Source organism: Dryobates pubescens, chromosome 2, assembly GCF_014839835.1.
Source record: "Dryobates pubescens isolate bDryPub1 chromosome 2, bDryPub1.pri, whole genome shotgun sequence".
NCBI classification, from domain to species: domain Eukaryota; kingdom Metazoa; phylum Chordata; class Aves; order Piciformes; family Picidae; genus Dryobates; species Dryobates pubescens.
Window position 1 is genome coordinate 34,614,893 of NC_071613.1, and position 19,856 is coordinate 34,634,748.

At 37.0% G+C, this 19,856-nt stretch overlaps 1 protein-coding gene across 1 annotated transcript in view; it reads left to right on the forward strand.

Moving 5' to 3' along the window:
• LRP2 (LDL receptor related protein 2) overlaps positions 1-19,856 on the forward strand; it is a 122,398-nt gene that overhangs the window by 14,042 nt on the left and 88,500 nt on the right. Inside the window, exons 2-8 of the mRNA XM_054174800.1 lie at positions 5,625-5,732; positions 7,858-7,980; positions 10,523-10,639; positions 15,956-16,066; positions 16,188-16,301; positions 17,306-17,422; positions 18,543-18,686. Coding sequence (XP_054030775.1) covers positions 5,625-5,732; positions 7,858-7,980; positions 10,523-10,639; positions 15,956-16,066; positions 16,188-16,301; positions 17,306-17,422; positions 18,543-18,686 — 834 coding nt within the window. The remainder of the gene's footprint in view (positions 1-5,624; positions 5,733-7,857; positions 7,981-10,522; positions 10,640-15,955; positions 16,067-16,187; positions 16,302-17,305; positions 17,423-18,542; positions 18,687-19,856) is intronic.

Here is a 19,856-nt window from a genome sequence, read left to right on the forward strand (position 1 = left end):
TTCTGTTTCTCTGGCACTACAGCTCTTCAGCTTCAGATTGTTCCTTGACTAGTCACCGGTCCACCCCTCAATCTATATACACACACATCTTGCAGTCATATGAAGTGCAGACTCACATTTATATTGTCTTTTTCTTGATGTTGTCAAAGTTATTTCTCTAATATAATCAAGTTTAGAGACATTCTGGTACAGAAGATGTTCTGTTTCAAGCTCTCAAATACTGAAGATAACTCTTGTACTGCTTTCTGTAATGCCTATACATGTATATTTTATTTCATTTATTTTTTAATCTGAATAGTTTGTATTAAATAGAGTTTTCAGAATGTAGAAAGACTGAAAGTTAAATATTGTGTCAAGGTACATTAAATTTGGTATAATTATATCAGAATGTTTTTCTTTGTGTTTTAAATAATTATTCATTTGCCTACTATAATCACTAGAGAAATACTACTTTCCAGTATCACAGAACATTTTACAGTATAAAGCAAAAGTTTTCCCTGAACTATGGATTTTACTTATTCCTTCATTAGTGTGGGGGAACAGAGAAGGAATTTCTGGAGGTTCAGCTTCCCTCCCTGAGCATTCCAAAACCTCAGGCTGCTTGACATGCAATTAAGCTAAGCAAAATTCTGACATCTGAAGGTTGATTCTCTGGGATTCTACTATCTGCAAGGCCACTGGAGTGGTCTGTTCTGTTAGGGTGCTGAATGGGAGAAAGTGTACCTTTTACTGGAAGGCAGAAAGGGATAAAATAGAGCTGGTCACTTCTTTTCCCTTTTGTAGAATTTATGTGGAGAAGGAGCTTGTACCATGCATTTTGTTTGCACTGTTTTTGTTGAAGAACTGTAAATGTACTAGAAGTGGAACTGTTCAGTTGAAAAAATATTGCCTTGAAGAATGTTACTCTTTTTAAAACACAAAAAGTCTGCTGAGATGATTCCTGAAGTGTAAAGTAATTGCAGCAGTGTAAGTTTAATTTTTGAGTGGCCACTTTAAGTGGTACAGTCTGCCCTGGGCTTAATATGTTCTTTATGACTTGAAATCAAAGTTAACAATTGAAGAAATGTTGGCAGTTCTTAAAGGAATTGTAAGCATGAGGAAGAAAGAAGGAATGCGGGGTTTTGGCCTATTCTGTACAGTCAGAACAGTCATGCTGCTCTTAATCTGTGGATGGCCAATGTAATTCATTTGTAGACAGAGTTAAAAGTATGAGGGGCTTCAAGGTTGAATGGACAGGTAGAAAATGCATGAAAAGAATTATAAAAGACTAGAACTGTTCAGAGAGGAACTGAAAGAAGTCTGAAGTAATGCAAAGAGTGGCAGAGAATAAGGCAGTATTGGTTTCCATTAAAAAACAAACATAACGTTCTAGTTTTAATATAAGAGGGTTGATTTAAAGCTTAAGTTCTCAATCTAAGTATTTCTGCACAAACCTGTTGGGGGAAATGAAGCACAGCAGACACTGAGAGGGTGTAATGGGCTGCCTTCCTGTTGAAGACTGTAGCCTTATGGGTTAAATCAGTCTGCTGTGAAATGCCCGAAGCTATTAACCTCTCTCTGTTCTGCTGGAGTTCCGGAAGACTTCATGTGCCTTTGTGTAGCATTCATTAGTGGTGTGAAGGTTGACTACCATCCTCTAGTGGCAGTGGGGTTTGCCATTGGTGGTAGTTTAGCTTGTCGATGCTCCACTCGTATGCAGGCAACACTTGTTGGGCAGAACATAAGGTAATTGTATTGAATAGTGTTTATATTGTTTTATTTCCTTTGGTAAGAGATATTAAGAGCAACCCCACAGTCTTTCATTAGTTAGGTCAGTGTCTTGTTCAACCTTTGCTCTAACCAAATCACTACTATGTTGCTTTATTCCAGTATAAATTGACTATCTGGCATAATCTTTTATGCAAGTAGCTTACCCAGAGCCAGCAACATCCATTCAGGAGTCTCTTATAAGACAATCCCAGACACAAAGAACCACATAAAGTCTAGGGACAAAGCATAAAATCCAAAGACAGTAAGATTAGCAAGAAGTTTAGAAATAGTGCTTTGAGCTATATTTTTCCAGTGATGCTTCTGATTTTCAGTATTACAGTATTAGACTGGTTTGGATTAAAAATGTTATCTATTTGTTTGTGGCTTCCCCTCCCCCGCCCTTTGATGTTTTCCTGAATATTGAGCAGTTGAAACAGATCTTATAATTCAAAACTACTTTTGTTAATGCCCAGAGATTCTTCTTTATATATGTTCTGGTGTGATTCATAAGGTCTGCTGTGCATTTTTAGCCTGTATTTTAACAGTGCTGTCATAATAGTCAAAAAACTAAAACTGAGTTACAGTAAAAATAGAGCAATGCCAAAAAAGCACCAAAACTTTGTTCTGAATTTTGAAATTTCAAAAGTCACATAGATTCTTTTCTGTTAGCAAATTTTAGGCATGATATTGAAGACTAATTGTTTACTGCCTGTTTCTTAACTCAGTGGTTATTTTCATCAGGAATTTTGTTAACAGGATTCTGCTTGCCTGAAAGGGGTGTCTGGTTTTATCAGCATCTGTCAGAATAAATCAGAATTTATATGGAAATTAGCTCATTAATATTAATTTTGGGTAATGTCTGACTAATTCATGAGCTGCCTTGCCATTTAAAGAAAAACTCTATTGAAAGCAAAACCTTCAAAAAAATTAGTAATGACTAATCCTTCACTGAATCAAGGCTTCAAATGAAGGCAATAACCAAGTGGATATCCCTTGTCTTCTGACATTCCCTGCTCTTGGTGAAACCAAGGTGCTGCAAGGTTCATGTTGCAAAGCATGGGGCAATAGAAATATTCCTCTCGGTCTCCATTTAGCTTCCTCTGTGGATCATTGTTAGTCAGTGTGAGTAATGCCTGCAACATTTTAGCTTAATTTAGTACTGTTTATAATGAAATTCTTAGAAACTAAATCACAATTCTTCGAATTTCAGAAGTTTCCAGTGCTCGGTTTTAACAGAATATGTAAACTTCAGTTTTGAGAAGATGGCCTTTATTGCTGTCTACAGGGACAAGCCTGGTTATTGCTGATGTGGTTATTTTTCTTTTTCCTTCCTTCCTTTCATTTGTTTTGTTTTGTATTTTTCTTGGGTATTTGCAGCAGTTATTTTGTAATCGTGCTTTTTCCCCTGATTACTTCCTTCTTTATCAAAGTTAGAATTGGTTTTGTTCACAGTTGGAACACAAGCCTTTTAGGACCCTGGTGAGAGGTGCCCTTGAATACTGCAAATAACTTTTACTTCTTCCATATTACTTACTTTCAAAGATTTTATTTTTAATAAATAAACAGAAGTATCTACTCTGTAATATTCTTTGTTCTAAAGATAGTTTAAAACAGTGAAAAATGAATATCAGTCTTTCATATTTTTATGTGTTTCAGAGCTCTTTGCCCTCAGTTATAAGTAAGCATGCAAGATAACATGTGCAAAGCCTAATGCCATAATTAAATGAATTATAACAGGTCTGCTGAAGAATTGTATAAATGGATGTTGACACAGCGCTTACTGTATGTAGGTGTGAGCAACTTGAAGCTGTAATTCTGCAAAATATTAGAGTGTAGGAGAACTGCCTGTAGGTTTTATGTTAACATTGTTACATTTCTCATGCTTTCTAAAATGTTTCTCAATGTTATCTTCTTTTTATCACTTTAGGGGTATGTTTAACTATAATAACTTAATACAAGATAGGCAAATTAGCAGTGTTGCACATAGTGCTTTGAACTTTTTGGGCTATCATTTGGAAATAATGTGCAAATTGCTCATATTGCTTGTTTATAAGCATATGTTTTATTAGAAGCTCTAATCAAGCACAATCAGCTTTTAATTCTGTATTGTAACTTCTTTTTAATTAAGTGGCTATGAATGTTACAGTAATTTTGAATAGCAATAATATACTACATAGATAAGCAGATGTATTATTTGCTTTGTATAGTAATTCCAACTGATAAATTATGGTTTATGTGCTGTGCTTATTAGAGCTTTAACTGCTAATCTCATAGGGAAATGTTGCTTTGTAGGGCAAAAGCCCTCAGTGAGAAGGCCTGGGATTCCAGAGTGAACTTGTACATTCCTTCAGGGCATTTTTGAAAGGGAGGTTGTTGTGTTTTAAAGGTAGTTGATAAGAAACCTGCACCACCAACCCCAGACCTGCACCACCAACCACCATCATGCATTAGTCTATAGAAGGTATTTGGGTGAACATACTCCTGTACCACTCCGTACCACCATTTATCCAAGTGAAGTTTTTGACCATTTGCAGGATACATTATAAATCAGGGTGTCACTACCAGACAATCAGATTTGAACATTCCTTGCATAAAGTAGCTTGCCTATATCCCTTAGGAACAGATCACTTAACTGTGTTTACTTGACAGTGTTGATATGCCTGGTTTTACGTGGAAGTTAGAGCAGTGTGCTATTATGTCATCATGAATTCAAAAAGTAGATGGTTGTGCTTCATGAGATTATCTTCTCTGGACAAGTCACTCAGAAGAATTGAATGATCAACTTTTATCATATGGCAATTAATTAAATGAGGAAACAGGATTTTTTTTCTTCAGAGTTGGCCTTTGCTACTGTGTCATTTTTTTTCAGTGTTTCCTTCTCTGAGGTGCTGACAACAAATTAACATGAAACATCTCTGTTGCATCTGCTTATAGCTCATTGTTTTGGGGATCTATAAAACTGTTCACTCCTTTTTTAAGAGGCTGTAGTTACACCAAAAGCCACAAACAGTGCATTTTATCTTTTCTACCAGAGTGAAGATTTCATTAGTCGACTCTAATAAAAGCCTGATCCAGCTGCATTTACACCTGAGAATGAATGATTCTTTAGCAGGTCTTAGTCCTTAGTAGATCAAGCAGGAGGGAATGACAGCAGGACATCTTTTGATCAGCCATAAACGTCTGAAAGCCTAATTTCTTTTAAAATACTTGCTATTCAAATGTTGTCTGGAGATGTGCTTTCCAGTACTTCAGAGGAAAGATTTTAAATCTTAAGATATTATTTCAAAACAGAACAAAACGTAGGTCATTCTGTACTTTGAAGCAGTTGCTGCTGAAACAAGATTTCCACATTGGCTAAGGGGATCATTAGTATTTTTCTTAAATCCTTAGCATCTCTGGGGAAGACTAGCATTTAGCATGCTTAACCCTGTGAAATAATGCGGAAAATTATGCCCTACCTTTATTTAAGTCTGTGCTGCTTATGAATTTAAAACAGACACATTCCTGCTAAATAGGTTTCTGCAGTGTAGGTGCTCCTCTGAGACTTGTTTGTGTTATTGCCCCCCTTTTTAAATTGTGTTTGTATAATAAAAAAAAATTAAATTATGGGAATTTTTCTAGCAATTTACTTAGGAAATGCCCTGTAAGATTTAGAGATTTTTTTTACCTTTTATTTTTCAGCTGAGTGTGTAGAGATGTTTTTTATATATATGTACTGATTTATATTTGTGTATTATTGTAATATTATATTCTCTCTTTTCCTTTGTATGCCATAAAGTGGTGAATAGACTACAGTTGTTTGACAGGAATGCGCTACACTCTCTGTTTTAATGTGCTGGTACTGCTAACCTGCTGGTTATGCTGCTTTACTACAGGATGTGAGCAGGGACAGTTTCGCTGTGGAAATGGTCGCTGTATTCCTGCAGACTGGAGGTGTGATGGGGCTAGAGACTGCTCAGATGATACAGATGAAGCTGGCTGTCGTAAGTGAAACAACAATAGAGCCACTTTTTGGGTAATACAACAAATAGTGAGATCCCAGGGTTCTCAGCTGTATCTGTGGTGTAAGAATGAATATCAGAAGAGAAAAAAACATTACTTGTTTTGAGATGATTGCAGAATTTGCTTAAGAGTCATATTTCTTGATCACATTGGCTTGGTATTCAGAAAACCAAGTACTGCTAAACTTCTAACCCGAGTTTGTGATCTCTTAACAAATCTGAGTGTCTAACAGTGCAGTTTCATTTGGTGACTAATATTCTAAGTAGATGTAGAAATGGCTTATATCTTGTTATTGCAGCAATTCTGGATATTTGATGTACTTACAGCTACCACTGCCATTACTTGAACTGTTGTGTAGGATCTAGAAGTTCCTATACAACAAATAAGCTGTACCTACTGTACCTTGAGTCTTCATTTGTTATCTGAAGTTAGTTGTGCTATCTTCAGTGCTAACAGGTCAGGGAGAACAATTGCATTCAAATGACCTGTAATTTCTATGCACAATGATTCTCCTGAGCTGAATGATAAAAAATTGTGAAAATAAAGGAATTAATTAAGGAAGTCCTTCCACAATTTGTTTGCAGGACTGTTTGCATTCTACCTTCTCAGTTCTAGTGCTCTTTGAGGTCTCCGGGGTTGGTGCAGTTATCAGCCGACTTACAAGCTGTGCCAGTTTTTGTTCCTCAGCTGATGAGCAGTCAGCCTAACTTATTTTGGTTCTTTTCACAATTAATTTGTTGTCTGTTTTGTGATCAATATAATAAAATTGAAAGTTCTTCACATACCTTGGCAGAATGATACGTTGCTTAGCGTTCTATTTAGCTCTGAAAACCAGTGCAGTTCTGACTGAAGAATGCCTTGAATTGTCAAAACAAAATGATGTTGTCCTATAACTTGCTATTTCAGCTTAGTTCTGAACTGCAAGTGGAAAGAGTGGGTAAAATTCGTATTGGATTTGTGAAAGATTAAAAAAATCAATTGGCACTGCATTTGTCATAGTTATAAGTGTGAAGTTGAGTTGTTCTTATTTTTATATATGTGATTAATTAGGAAAATGAAAATAAAACTTTTTCAAGGTTTTTTTTTCTTCTTTCAGTTAATTGTGCTTTTTTAAGGCAGTATATTAATGTGCTGTATGTAGTGGGGCATGTAATTAGGAAGATAGTTTAAAACTGGCATACAGTTAAAATGATATTACAAGATGATTCTTTGTTTTATAAAACAAGAATTGAAAGAAGTGTGCATGAAGTCTATAGTATGTGATTGATTTTTGTTTCTCTAATTACTTCTAATGTAATTTCTCTACTTCTCAACTCTAAATCTACAAAGTAATTCAATTTTTCCCCCGATGCTTTGTTTACATTGGTGTTGTGCTTGCGTATCATTCCATAAGCCCCAAGTGTTTCTAGTTGACTTTATTGTAAAAACCTGATAATGGAAAAAAAGATGAGTAAGACCAGAGTCCTGTTTCCTAGACTGTGTTAGTGATTACTCCCAGGAGTAATAACTAGGGGTGGAGTTAGCTGCTCAACAGTTTCAAACGTTTATTTTGGTCTTTCTCTGTAATGGCTATTTGAAAAAGTAACAAGTAGAGTGAGGACAACAACATTCAGATGGTTCTGATGTGACCCTCACTTTTTCTTCATGAATTCAGAGAAGTCATGAGCTTATTTTGAAAGACCCTCTTCCTACCAGGAATAGAGCACTGGGGTTGCAGGAGAGCAATTGAACAGGCAGACCCCTGTGAGACTAGAGAAACTATCATGACTCATAAGTGGAAAAACCCAGAGCCTCTGCTAAGAGTGTTGTTCAGAGCCCTAATCTTTTGCTGTGACTTGCCTTCTGGAGCATCCCATGTCTCCAGGGGAGGATACCAAATGACAGATTCCCACACAGGAGTTTTTCCTTTAAGCATCCTTCTGCTTGGCCCAGTTTCTCCTTCCCATCTGTCTGTTTCTCTGGTTTGTCAAATGCTTCATGTGCTTAATGGAAGTCACAGTCAATAGACACTTGAACCTGAAGTCTTCTTTTTCCCTTGTTTAATTATTCTCTTTGAAAGCTCTTTCCCAGGCATCTGTGAAATTACTTTTTTTTCTTCATTGGTAGCACAACCTACCTGTGAGGGAAATCAGTTTCAGTGTCAGACGGATGGCGAATGTATCCCACATTCATGGGTTTGTGATGATGAGGAAGACTGTGAAGATGGCTCAGATGAACATCAACAATGTCGTAAGTATTTGAGTTCTAATGTTATACCAGCTTTGTGAGATAAAGTAATTTACATAGCAGCATATTGAGAACATACAGAAACAAGCCTGCTCCAAGTAGAGCTTTTACCAGAAGAGTCTCTCTGAAGTAGTTTCTAGAAATAAAATCTAAAATCAATAAAAAAAGCAGAAAATATGTCTACAAAAACATCTCCAGGTCTTGTAATCTGAAAATTACTGATCTTTCTGTTAATTAAAAAGAGGAAAAAAAGCAGAAAAATATACAATGCACATTAGTTTTATACTTGATACAAAATTTAGTATACTTCCAAATATGGTGACATATACATTGTACTCTGATGTCTAAACATTTTCAGTCACAGAAAAAAAACTACTTTATTCCATTGCAGAGTAATATTCACATTGACACCTCAGAATTACAAAACCAAAACCCATTTATTTCTTCCTGGAAAATGTTGGAATCTATCTATCTATCTATCTATCTATCTATCTATCTATCTATTTATCTATATATATAAGGAGGAATTATCAAGCAACTGAAGTACACATTACTTAAGATTCTTGTACCATCTTCTGTGGTGCTACTTAATGATATCATTATTTAAACCAACCAGAGCTGTTATTTCTCATACTAAGATAGAAGGAGTACCACAATTCCTGGCGTGGAGTGAAAGTCTACATTATCATTTGGACAGTTCAAAATTATGACATAATTCCTATTAGGATTTCAGTTTAATATGCAAAACACTGTATAACCTTGCTTGAATTCCTCTTTCAGACTAAAGTGTTTAAGGTTCTCTGTGTACTTTAGAGCAAAGACACCGTTTAGCAGCCTAACTGCCATAGTCACAGGCCTTCTCGTTTTTTTTTTTCAGTGTCAATAGCAAGATGAACACTGATAATAATAACATACAATGCTCTGATTTTTCAAATGTTGTGATTAAGCAGTCTAAGGGCTGCATACAGTGGAGTACCTGCTGTAGTCATGAACACTGACTTGAGATGATTATTGCACCAAATTACATTCTCTGCATTATTGTAGAAGACAGGAAGAACAAGCTTTGCAATTTTCTAAAGAACCACTTTCCCACTACTTCTTGTATTAGAAGTTACTTAAAGTAATGAGGATAAGATCCATTTATTTTTCTTTTTAATTCTATATGTAATTTTTTTTATACCTTCATTAAACTGAACAGATCTGGACCTTCTGCCTTAACTCCCTTGATAGTAGGTAGGTTCACAGTTTCAAATTTTGGAAGAATTTTGCTCACAGATGTGGTTTGTGCTTTTATATCATGATACTTATTCCCTCTGATGATGGAAAAATTAGAACTAAGATTCACTGCCTTTTGCTACCCTCTTCGTCTGGGAAGCTGCAAGCGCCGTTGCTGTTTATGCTTTAACTAAAGAATCTGTTGATACAAAATATAAAAGGAGCAACAGCTCTGAGCTGATTTTTGAGCTGGGTCACTGTTAAAGTGTACTAGTTAATCACGAGTGTTAGTAACTACAGAGGCACTGTGCTGCTGCTGGTTTTAAGCCATCTCCTGGTACTTGGCCTTATTCTTCTAAAGCAACTTTTTATCTCTGTGTTCTGGAATCATGGAAGATTTTTTCTATCTTGAAACATGAAAAATTATCCCTGACATAAATGGCTGACAGCTCTGGATGCATGCAGTAGTAAACCATTTTGGTTTACTTTGCTATCTTGCTCTTGGTTTTCCTCATGACACTAGTATCCCAGTAGCTGATCTTACTTTGGGAATACTGACAGAAAAAGCAATAGAGAGACCCTGTAAAGCAGCAGACCAGATACCAGTGTATAGACTGGGACTGTGTTGAGCTGTAGCATGAATTTGAAAGATAAAAATGTGCAGGTGGCAGAAGGGAGGAAAAGTTAGCAGAAATTTCACCCTTCAGCTATATCTGCAGAAATTCAATTAATTTGCCTAAGGAGGACAGAGTCTAATTTAGCTGTAGTGGAATCAAAGTGGAATTGCACAGTTTTATGTGGTTACTTTTCACTGACACAGCTGTCATGGGATGAGACATCATTGTTCTTGATCCTTTATTAGTTATGAATGTAAAATATTCCTGACCATTGAGGCCCTGGCTGTGTTAGAAAGCAGTGCCTTAACCTCCAGTTCTGCTGTGTTTACGTTGTGGCATTCTAGCTGACCAAGTAACTTGCAGTTACTGAAGATTTTGACCCAGTAAACAGAAAACTTTAAAACAGTGAGAACTGGTGATGTAATCTTTTAGGCAGAATACCTGTAGGGAGGTAATTTTTAACCTAGAGCTCAACCCCTTCAGCGAAGAAAAGTAGTGACCTTGCAGGCTGTGGAAGACCTCATAGAGCTATTTTATCTGCCATATACTTATCAGGCGCTCTGTAATCTCTTTAAGTACACAAAGGGACAGGAAGAAAACATCTTATACTAATATTTGTGAGGAGGATGGAGTAAAAAGGAGGAAAATATTTTTCTGCATAGAAAAAAATCTTGATTGCTGGAAAAGACTAATTGAGTTCCTGTTTCTTACAGCGGGAAGAACATGCTCAAGTCAGCAATTCACGTGTTCAAATGGGCAGTGTATCCCAAGCGCATACTGGTGCGATCGGGTGAAGGACTGCACCGATGGAACAGATGAAAGAGCCTGCCGTGAGTCTACGCTCTTAGCACTGGATCTGGTTTCATCTCATCTCTTGGTGGCATTTTAATAAATTTGTAAGATTAAAGGGCCTGGTGATGGACAGGATGACCACAATACGCTTCTTGTTGTGAGAGTGTAATTTCAGATTCTTTTGTGTATTAGAGCTGATGTTCTGATACAGATCCATTATTGCAGACCTCAAATGTGAAGTGATAACATAGGATCAGGGCTTCTTGTTTGTCATTGTCCGAAAGATGATTAATATTGCACTGGAAAAAAGCATCTGTTCTTAAATAAGTTAAAGCCTAGGGAGACTCAGAGCTAAGTTTGCCAATTTTTTCATACTATTTTTGCATATTCCTTATTAAATCAGTAATAACTATGACCTGTATAGAAATGCAGAATTTGACTCTGAATCACCTCTTTGAGAGGCTTTGTCCCTTTCAAAAGCATTTGTATTGTAGACTGCAGTTTCTTGTGGAGATGAAGTGGCACTGGTTCATATTGTATTCACATAAGAAGTTTATATTATGCCAACAAAATGCAGGTTTTTTCAGTTTAGCTTCCCCAGAGTTGAGGCTGCTTGACTAGTGACAACCTTCCTAGATCCTGGTCTAGGCTGAATATTGCTGGAAAAGATAGTTGGTCACAGAATAGTAGCCATTTTTTTCAGAGATGTTTTTGCCTAATGCAGTCACAACAGTGTCTAACAGTATGTGTCTTCACTGTTAATACTAAGGAAAAGTTTTGCCTGTCATGAGTGATGTGTAACACATGAGCTGCTATTCCAGCTTTTAGAAATTAGTGTGTCTTTGGGAAAAAGACATAACTGTAAACTTTGTTCAGAACCAGACCTGGGGCAGGAGGTGGGGAAGAGGCTAGGATGCTGAGGTATGGATAAAGAAGAAAGCAAGAAAATTTTGTTAAAAGTGGCACTCAGAGGAAAAAAGGATATGTGTACATGCTGTCTAAAGGAAAACCAGCATATTACATGGTCAGCCAGCTGCTAGTGCATTTCATCCTTGACTCACAAGTGGCTAAAATGTGTACTCTGTAGAATGAAAGGTGATTTAGAATTGCATGGTACTCTGCAATAAAAGCTTGCTGAGACAGCCAGATTGGAACTTTTCCACATGATAGATCTATAGCAAATTCTGAAGTCACCAGCACAAATGGCTAAAAGCCAGGAACCAAAATATTCCATATCATTGTTGAAAGAATATCTTCTCTAACTTGCCCTTTTTCCTCTTTAAGTTACAACCTGTTTTCTTCCTCTAAATTTGATTTAGCAAATCTATAACACATTCAAAAATTCTGAAGAAAAGAATTGTTTAAAAATTAAAAATCTGTGTATTAAAAAGGAGGAACTGCTCAGCACCTCTGAGAAATCTGAGAGTAGTCATTGCATAAAGTGTGGCACAGCCAGGTGAAATGGTGTGATCATTATAAATGCAATAAATGTGTGGCAAAATGAGAGCTGAATCCTAACCACAGTACTCACAATTTTTCCTTAAGACTAGAAGTCACTGTGATGTTTGAAAATTGAAGTATATATTACATTTCAGGTTTACCATTCTGAACTAAGTAAATTGAAAAAGGCAGTTTGGAAAGGGGCCTTTAGATACTGCTAAAAGTAGCACTTTACTGCTGTGTGGGAAACTCAGTCATTGCTGCATCAGCCGGTAGGCCCCATGATTGTTGGGAAGGCAGCAGATTTAGCCCCAGGGAGAGGGACTGCCTTGTATCAATCAACAGCCTCTACTCTGATTTATTAGAAGATGTGTTGACAGTCTCTCTAAGACAGAAGAATGACTGTGACGTGGAACTCTGAAAGTAGGAGTGTCAGGCTAGTTTAAAGAAATGTGATGATGCTGAAGACCAGAGAATCAAGAAGAATGTAATAACAAAACCCTTCCAGAAAGGATGGACAAATTTGAATGCCTCCCTTCCTTGAAGGGCCTGAAGCTTTAAACAAACCATAAGATAAAATTAATGATTTTGTGATTTTATGATTGACTGAACAGTAGGGATTACCATGTTAGAGTTTACTATTTTGAAGCAGATTCAAATACTTGCTTTGAATATTAATTTTCCCACTGTTTTATCCATTTTCTTTTCCACTCTATCTGATAACAACAAATATGAGGAATATAATTATAGCAAAAGATGAGGAATATAATTATAGTGACCTTTTCCATAGTCATTATTGTTTTCCTAAAGGGAAACCTTTCTTACTAAAAGGTTTCATACATAAAAATTAAACATCTCTGAAGAAAAATACTGATTCTTTTATTTCACAGAGCATAATAAACCATAAACTTATAGTGATTTGTCTGGAAGCAGATTTAGATTGTAAAGATGATAAAAGTGTTGTTGCTGAATAAGTTACATTATTTAAGAAACAAGTCAAATGCAAGGTGTTACCACTATAAAGTAACTCAGCAATGAAAAATGGGGGGAAAAAAAAGAACAAAGGGATTCAAAGCCTTAGTCTGTTTTACTGCTAATGGGATTATCAGTAAGGGAAAGCTACCCATGCAGAGGCTAAGATAAACATCAGAACAATGTTTCAGCTACAGGTCGTGTAATTAGTGCATTGAAGCTATTTTAGTTTCATAAAACAGTGGAGATTTATTTTCTTTAAATATATATATCAGGTTGTTTTTCCTGCTTTTTTAGCAGTCAGCAGGTAGCAAATACTTTAATTTTAAAGCTTCAGAAATGTGGAATGAAATGGCAGACTATTTTGGGTAACAATTACTTTTTGAGAGTAAGCAGCCAACACTGGTGTCACTTTTCTCTGTTATATACTTCATTTCTTTCAACTCGAGGTAGAATTCTCTCTTCTACCTTAGCTTTATAGCTGTGAAATCCATTTTGCTTTGACTTTCTTGGATACAGATGTGGCAGCTGAGCTCTGCACTGAGGCCATGAGAGAGAGAGGGGAAATATTTTAAAGACATGTTGCTGGAGTCTGATGGGCTGAGTCCACATCCAGAAACTCTATTTTTATTCTAATTTTCATGTCGAGTTGCTTAACCTGTTAATTCCTGCCTCTTATTTGCTGCTCTAAATATCTGTTGTGTCAGGAAATAGACAGCTAGGGCTGGGATGAATTTGCATAGATCTGGCTAAAAGTGAATGAAGATCAAGAATTGAAGAGATCTGGGGGATGTAAGTCAAGAAGGAAGTAAAGGGCTATGGACAGAGGCTAAAGTTCTGGATGTTGGATCAATTACCTGTAACAGGCATTATTTCAGGCTGAAGAAAATATCTCCACTAGAGAGAGTTTGGGACAGGGAATAAGCAAAACTGGAGCAAGTTAAGGAAAACTGCCAAAGAGTAGTGTGGCCAGGGATCAAAATCAGGCATTAAGATCAGGAATGAGGGTCTGGTCAGTCTGCTAGCTCTCAAAGCATCTCTGCTATGAACACTACCTGCTGTCGTGTACTCTCATAATACTCTTGGGCTTAGGGTAAATCCTCCTACTCGTGCTTCTGATAGGCTGCAAGCTGTCTGGGCAAAGATTTGCCCACTGTGAAGTGGTGACTCATGGCAGCAAGTGAAAGGGTTTTACTTAATTTTATTTTGTAAAACATTTTGAAATTGTGCAGCAATAAAAGGATAACATTTTGAAGCAGGAAATCATACCTTATTTTTTTCTTTCTCCTTCTTCTAACATGGGTTAGGGTTGCAGAAGGTTACAATTCCTGGCTGTGTGACAGAAATTGGTGTCTACTGAATCAAATACTGGTTTCAGTTATCACCTATTACTGTTTTTTGTATGGATTTATTTCCAGCTTGCAGAACAGAAGTGTTGGGTAGAAAGTGAAATAATGTGGATTTAGCAATTATGTGTACATGCCATTTAAATGTGTTTGAGACTGTTGCACCAAAACCGTTTGTGTGTTGCAAGGGGTAAGGTGCCTCATCTGTCATTTGTGCTGGTGTTTGCTAGCTGGTCTTGCATCTGAAGTGCTGACATACCACAGGGAGACAGATTTGTATTTGGCTAATAAAAAGACATGCCCGAGAGAAAGAGAAGAGAAAGAAGAGCTTCCTTTATTCCTGAGCATTGGAATGAACATAGCTGGATTTCCCCTTTTTTCACAAAGCTTGTATTATTTCCTAGGTACTATGATGACTAGGAATAGATCTTTTCAGTTTTCTGTAATTAGCCAGAGGTTCTTGGGAGGAAAAGATAAAGGAAACAGTGCCCATGTTGGAGCCTTTTCAGAGTTAAAAGAAAGGTGAAAGAAAACAGAGTTTGTATTTTTCTGTCCTTTTGCTTTTCTAATCTCATTATTCTCTCTTTTCACTCTCTCATGTTTTCATTTCAGACTTCCTTAGGAGCAAAATAGATTCTTTTTAGTTCTTTCTAATCCATCTGTCACAGACTTAGAAAAACCCCAATGCTTCCTTTAGTTTTTACATAGTTCCAGGTCACTCAGAGTGCTGACACTTTTCCCATGTGCTCCCTAGAACAGAGACAGTATGATCAGATTTGCTGTTCAGTTCTTGCATAGCTATGAGTTTTTAAATCCGAATTCATTGCTCTGGGACTATATCTTGCACGTGAATCTTAGCGTTTGTTTGTTTGTTTGGGGGTTTTTTGTTTTGTTTTGTTTAGTTTTGTTTTGTTTTAAGCAAGTAAAACTAAATCTAGGAAATGTTTATTGTGCAAGCCCCAAATGCAGTGCCTAATGTAAGACCTTCTCCTTTAAATCCCAAAATATCATGATACTAACTTTCCAGACTTTCTTCACTGGAGAGTGTTTAATTAAGCTAGATTGTATAACTCATCTGGTTTGGTGGTTCATCCCATTCTTGCACTCCCTAGAGCAAAGGTCCAGACTCTCTTTTCCAATTTAGAACTTTCCATTTGGTGACAAGGAGTAGAACTCAGCTAATATATCTGTTGGAGGAGAGAGTATGTTGGATAAATGGATTGTTTGTCAGTTGTAGTGCAGGAAGTTTTTGTATTATAGTTTTTTGTTCGTTTTCCTTTAAATCGAGGCTCAAGGTGAGGAGAAGGTTCTTCACAGAGAGAGTTGTTAGCCATTGGAATGTGCTGCCCAGGGAGGTGGTGGAGTTACCATCCCTGGAGATGTTCAACAGGAGATTGGATGTGGCACTTGGTGCCATGGTTTAGTAGTCATGAGGTCTTGGGTGACAGGTTGCAGTTGATGATCTTTGAGGTCTTTTCCAACCTTATTAATTCAATGATTCTATGAAATCAAGGCATTCTGTTAATACAGGATATAAATGATGACTTATACTCTATTCTAACATTCATGCTAATACTGAAGGCTTTCTTATTGTAGACTACCCAAGATGTGAACAGTTATCATGTGCAAATGGAGCATGTTTTAATGCAAGCCAGCGATGTGATGGCAAAGTTGATTGCAGAGATTCTTCTGATGAAGCTAATTGCAGTAAGTACAACATGCAGAGTGATCCCAAACAAATATGCTTTGTAGACCTTCTTTTGAAGTTAAAGTTTCTAGGTTTTGGACATATTTTCTGTATGTCTTTCTGTGCCAAAATCTTTTTCAGCACATGGATGTACCAGTACGCAATTTCAGTGTGCTAATGGAGAATGCATTCCTCGAGCATTTATCTGTGACCATGATGACGACTGTGGAGATGGGAGTGATGAAAACTCTTGCAGTATGTTGGCTTTGTTTATTGTTTTGTTTGTTTGTTTCTTTATTGTTGTCTAACTTTCTAACTGTTTTACAAAGAATGGGTTCAAGCAGATAGCAGCTGATGTAGATTGCTTGGCTATACTGCCATCAAAAGCTAGCCACTGGTCTACAGGGACTTTTTTGTATGGAAAGATGAAAATCATAGTGCTACTTTAATAGACCTTTTCTCAGGTTGTCTTTTCCACATTTTTATTTTTCAATAGCTTGAATAGATCTTACAGAATTATTCCCAATTACTATAATATAGAACTTTACAGGCAGATGACTGTACAAATAGCTGTTCTTTAGATGTTCACGTGAGGTCCTTTTCTGGAATTTTCATATTCTTTTCTTCATGATCAAGGTGTGGAGTTATCACTTGTGTGAAATATATATTTAAAAAGGTCTCCCATTGATTATGTGATTTTAGTCAATTTTATATTCTGCAGTGCAAGAAGGCCATGTGTTGCCATTTGTGGTTCTATCCTACCAAACCACACACCAGTATGATCCCATCCCCTCACCCCTCATATTTCTCTTTCGCAATTCTTGTCCTTTGGAGGACCTGCAAATGTTTCAGAACTCTCATCAGGGGATGCATGCCAACCATGGAGAACTTTGCTATAAATGTTCATTGTTTGTACTTTACTCCTTTGTGTACAAGACATAAAAATATTTTACCTCCTGAGGTCTAAAGTATCATCTCCATGTCATGTCTACCTTCAGAAACCTTGTTATAAGGTGCTGTGCATCTAGCTGCACAATTAATTGAGAAATTTAGCCCTCTCTTACATTTCTGTAAAGAACCAGAGACTTCTAAAATGAAGTTCATACCAAACACCAGAGCAAAACAGCAGTGTTTACAGTACATACAAAGTACAGAACTGGGTTTTCAGGAGAGATAAGTGACTTTTTATCAATGACATACTGTTACTATTTCTAACCTTTTAGTCACGTAGTTTGATTTTCTTATGTTTCTTTTCTTAGCATATGCAACCTGCAAAGGCAACTTCTTCACTTGCCCAAGTGGCCGTTGCATTCATCAAAGCTGGATATGTGATGGAGATGATGACTGTGAGGACAATGAAGATGAAAGAGGATGTGGTATATACTAATGCTAACTTCTAATGATGACATTTTCAGGGGAAGACCTCACTAAGCTACTTTTATGAAATTGTGACCAATCATGATACTCTGAATCCATTGTAATTCTTAGAAAAACTTAGAATTCCATCTTCAGCATAGCAACATTTTAAAAAAAAATGTTTTTTATATCTTCCCTTTCATTTTTTGTTTGATTTTTTTTTTCCCCCTGTGGAGATTTTTCAGGTCATCCATTAAGAGACATGAGGCTTCTAATAACGAAAATAATTTGGTTACTACCAAGATTTGTCATGAAAGAGGCAGAAAATGTAATGAATGAAAGTGGCTGTTGCTATGATGAGCCCTATTCTCTTTAGCATGTTTTGAAACCATTTTTTGTACACCAATTAGCCTAAAGTTAAATGGTTTTACTGTTTCTAACAACACAGAAAACTATAAGGATTCATGTGTCTGCACAAGAATTGTTCGCATTGTACTTTGAAGGTAAAAGAAAGCATGACAAGGGTTGTGCCAGTTCTGGGCCTCTCACTTCAAGGACAGGGAACTGCTTGACAGGATCCAGTGCAGAGCCATGAAGATGATTAGGGGAATGGAACATCACCCTTATGTGGAAAGGCTGAGGGAGCTGAGTTTCTTCAGCTTGGAGAAGAGGAGACCGAGGCTGACCTTATAAATATGCAAAGGGCTAGTGTCAGGAGGACAGAGCCAGGCTCTTCTCAATGATGTCCAATGACAGGACAAGGGGAAACAGGTGCAAGAAAGAGGAAAGGAGGTTACACATAGCACAAGAAAAAGGCTTTCCAATGTGGGGGTGACAGAACACTGGAATGGGCTGCCCAGAGAGGTTGTGAAGTATCCTTCTCTGAAGACATTCAAAATCCACCTGCTCTAGATGGTTCTGCTCTTGCGGGGCAGGTGGACTCAATGACCTTTTATGGTCCCTTCCAACCCCTAATACTCTATGAAGTACAGACGGTGTTTCTTATATTGTCTTTTGCAGCTATGTGCAAGAACCAGAAACCGAATAATGAAGGATAGAGGTGCTTTGGGAAGATGCTGGGAACAAATTCTAAGTATTATGTAGAACATGTTCAATTGTTCTTGTTTTCATTTTCTGTAGAAAGTGGTCGTGATGAATGCTACCCAGGAGAGTGGGCCTGCCCTGGGTCAGGGCATTGCATTCCAATTGGGAAAGTCTGTGATGGAGCTGCAGACTGCCCTGCAGGAGAAGATGAAACTAACATCACTGCAGGCAGACACTGCAGTATGTATCAGAATCAAAAGCATGTACAGAGTAGTAGAAACATCAGCAGTAATATATTCTTACATTCATTGTTTGTCTCCTAAATCATGTTGAAACATTGGAAGCTCACTTTTTTGTTGGTACTCTCTTGATTGTGTGGTCTGAAGGAGTCATATATGCTGTGAGCAGACCATTCCTTTTGTAAAGCTCTGCATGAAGTGTCATGAATAAGGATTTTAATTCACTCTCGATGTCTTAAAATGTGTTCAAGAAGGCAGGGAAAGGTGTGTTATTTGCCATTTTGTTTAAATATCTGTTGTTTTCCATTTTTATAAGTAAGCAGGGATGTTATGTACTGATTTAAACACGGGATTGAATTAATACATCCTGAATCATTAGTAAGTCACTTGCAGTTTTAAAAAAGAACTTTTCACTTGGGATGTCTTGTTCTCCAGTTAGTGATATACTGGGTTTTCTCTATTGGAGGCACTGAGCATGGATGGTTCCTGCTAATTTCACTCTTGTGAACATTTATTCCCTCTGGGAATCAGGATCAGGGTATTTTACATTGTTAATTTCTAGGAAGAGTAAAATTCCTGTAAATAAAATTATGCCTTTTAGAATAGGAGGATAGGAAAAAAAATCAAACAACAACAACAAGAGAAAAGCAAAACAAACCAAAACCCAACAAAACAAACCAACCAACCAAAAAAGCCAAACAACCCCCCCCAACCAACCAACCAAACAAAAAAAACACCCCAAAAAACCCCCACACCACAAAAAAAAAAGCCAAACAAACAAAAACCCAAGCCAAACCGAACCAACCAACCAGCCAAAAAAAAACACCCACAAAAAACCCAACCCAAAATCCAGAAATTAATCCTTTTTGTAAAAAAGTGCCCCTTGCTTTGCTGAGTGGATTAGTAGTAACATCAGATATGGGCTGCAATTCAAGGCACTTAACAGAATAAATTGAAGAAAAGGAAGGTAAGAAGGAATGTGGATATCAGGAAGTGCTTTACAATCACAAGTTGACAATCAATCGCTGAATTGTCTGTTAGGTAGTAGTACACAGAAAAGGAAAAGTGGTGAAGGAAAAAAGAAGATAGAGAGAAGGAAAGGATAAAGAAGAGTTTCTCCATGGACGCAATCCAACCAATATATTCTAATATATTGGACTAACATGAATAT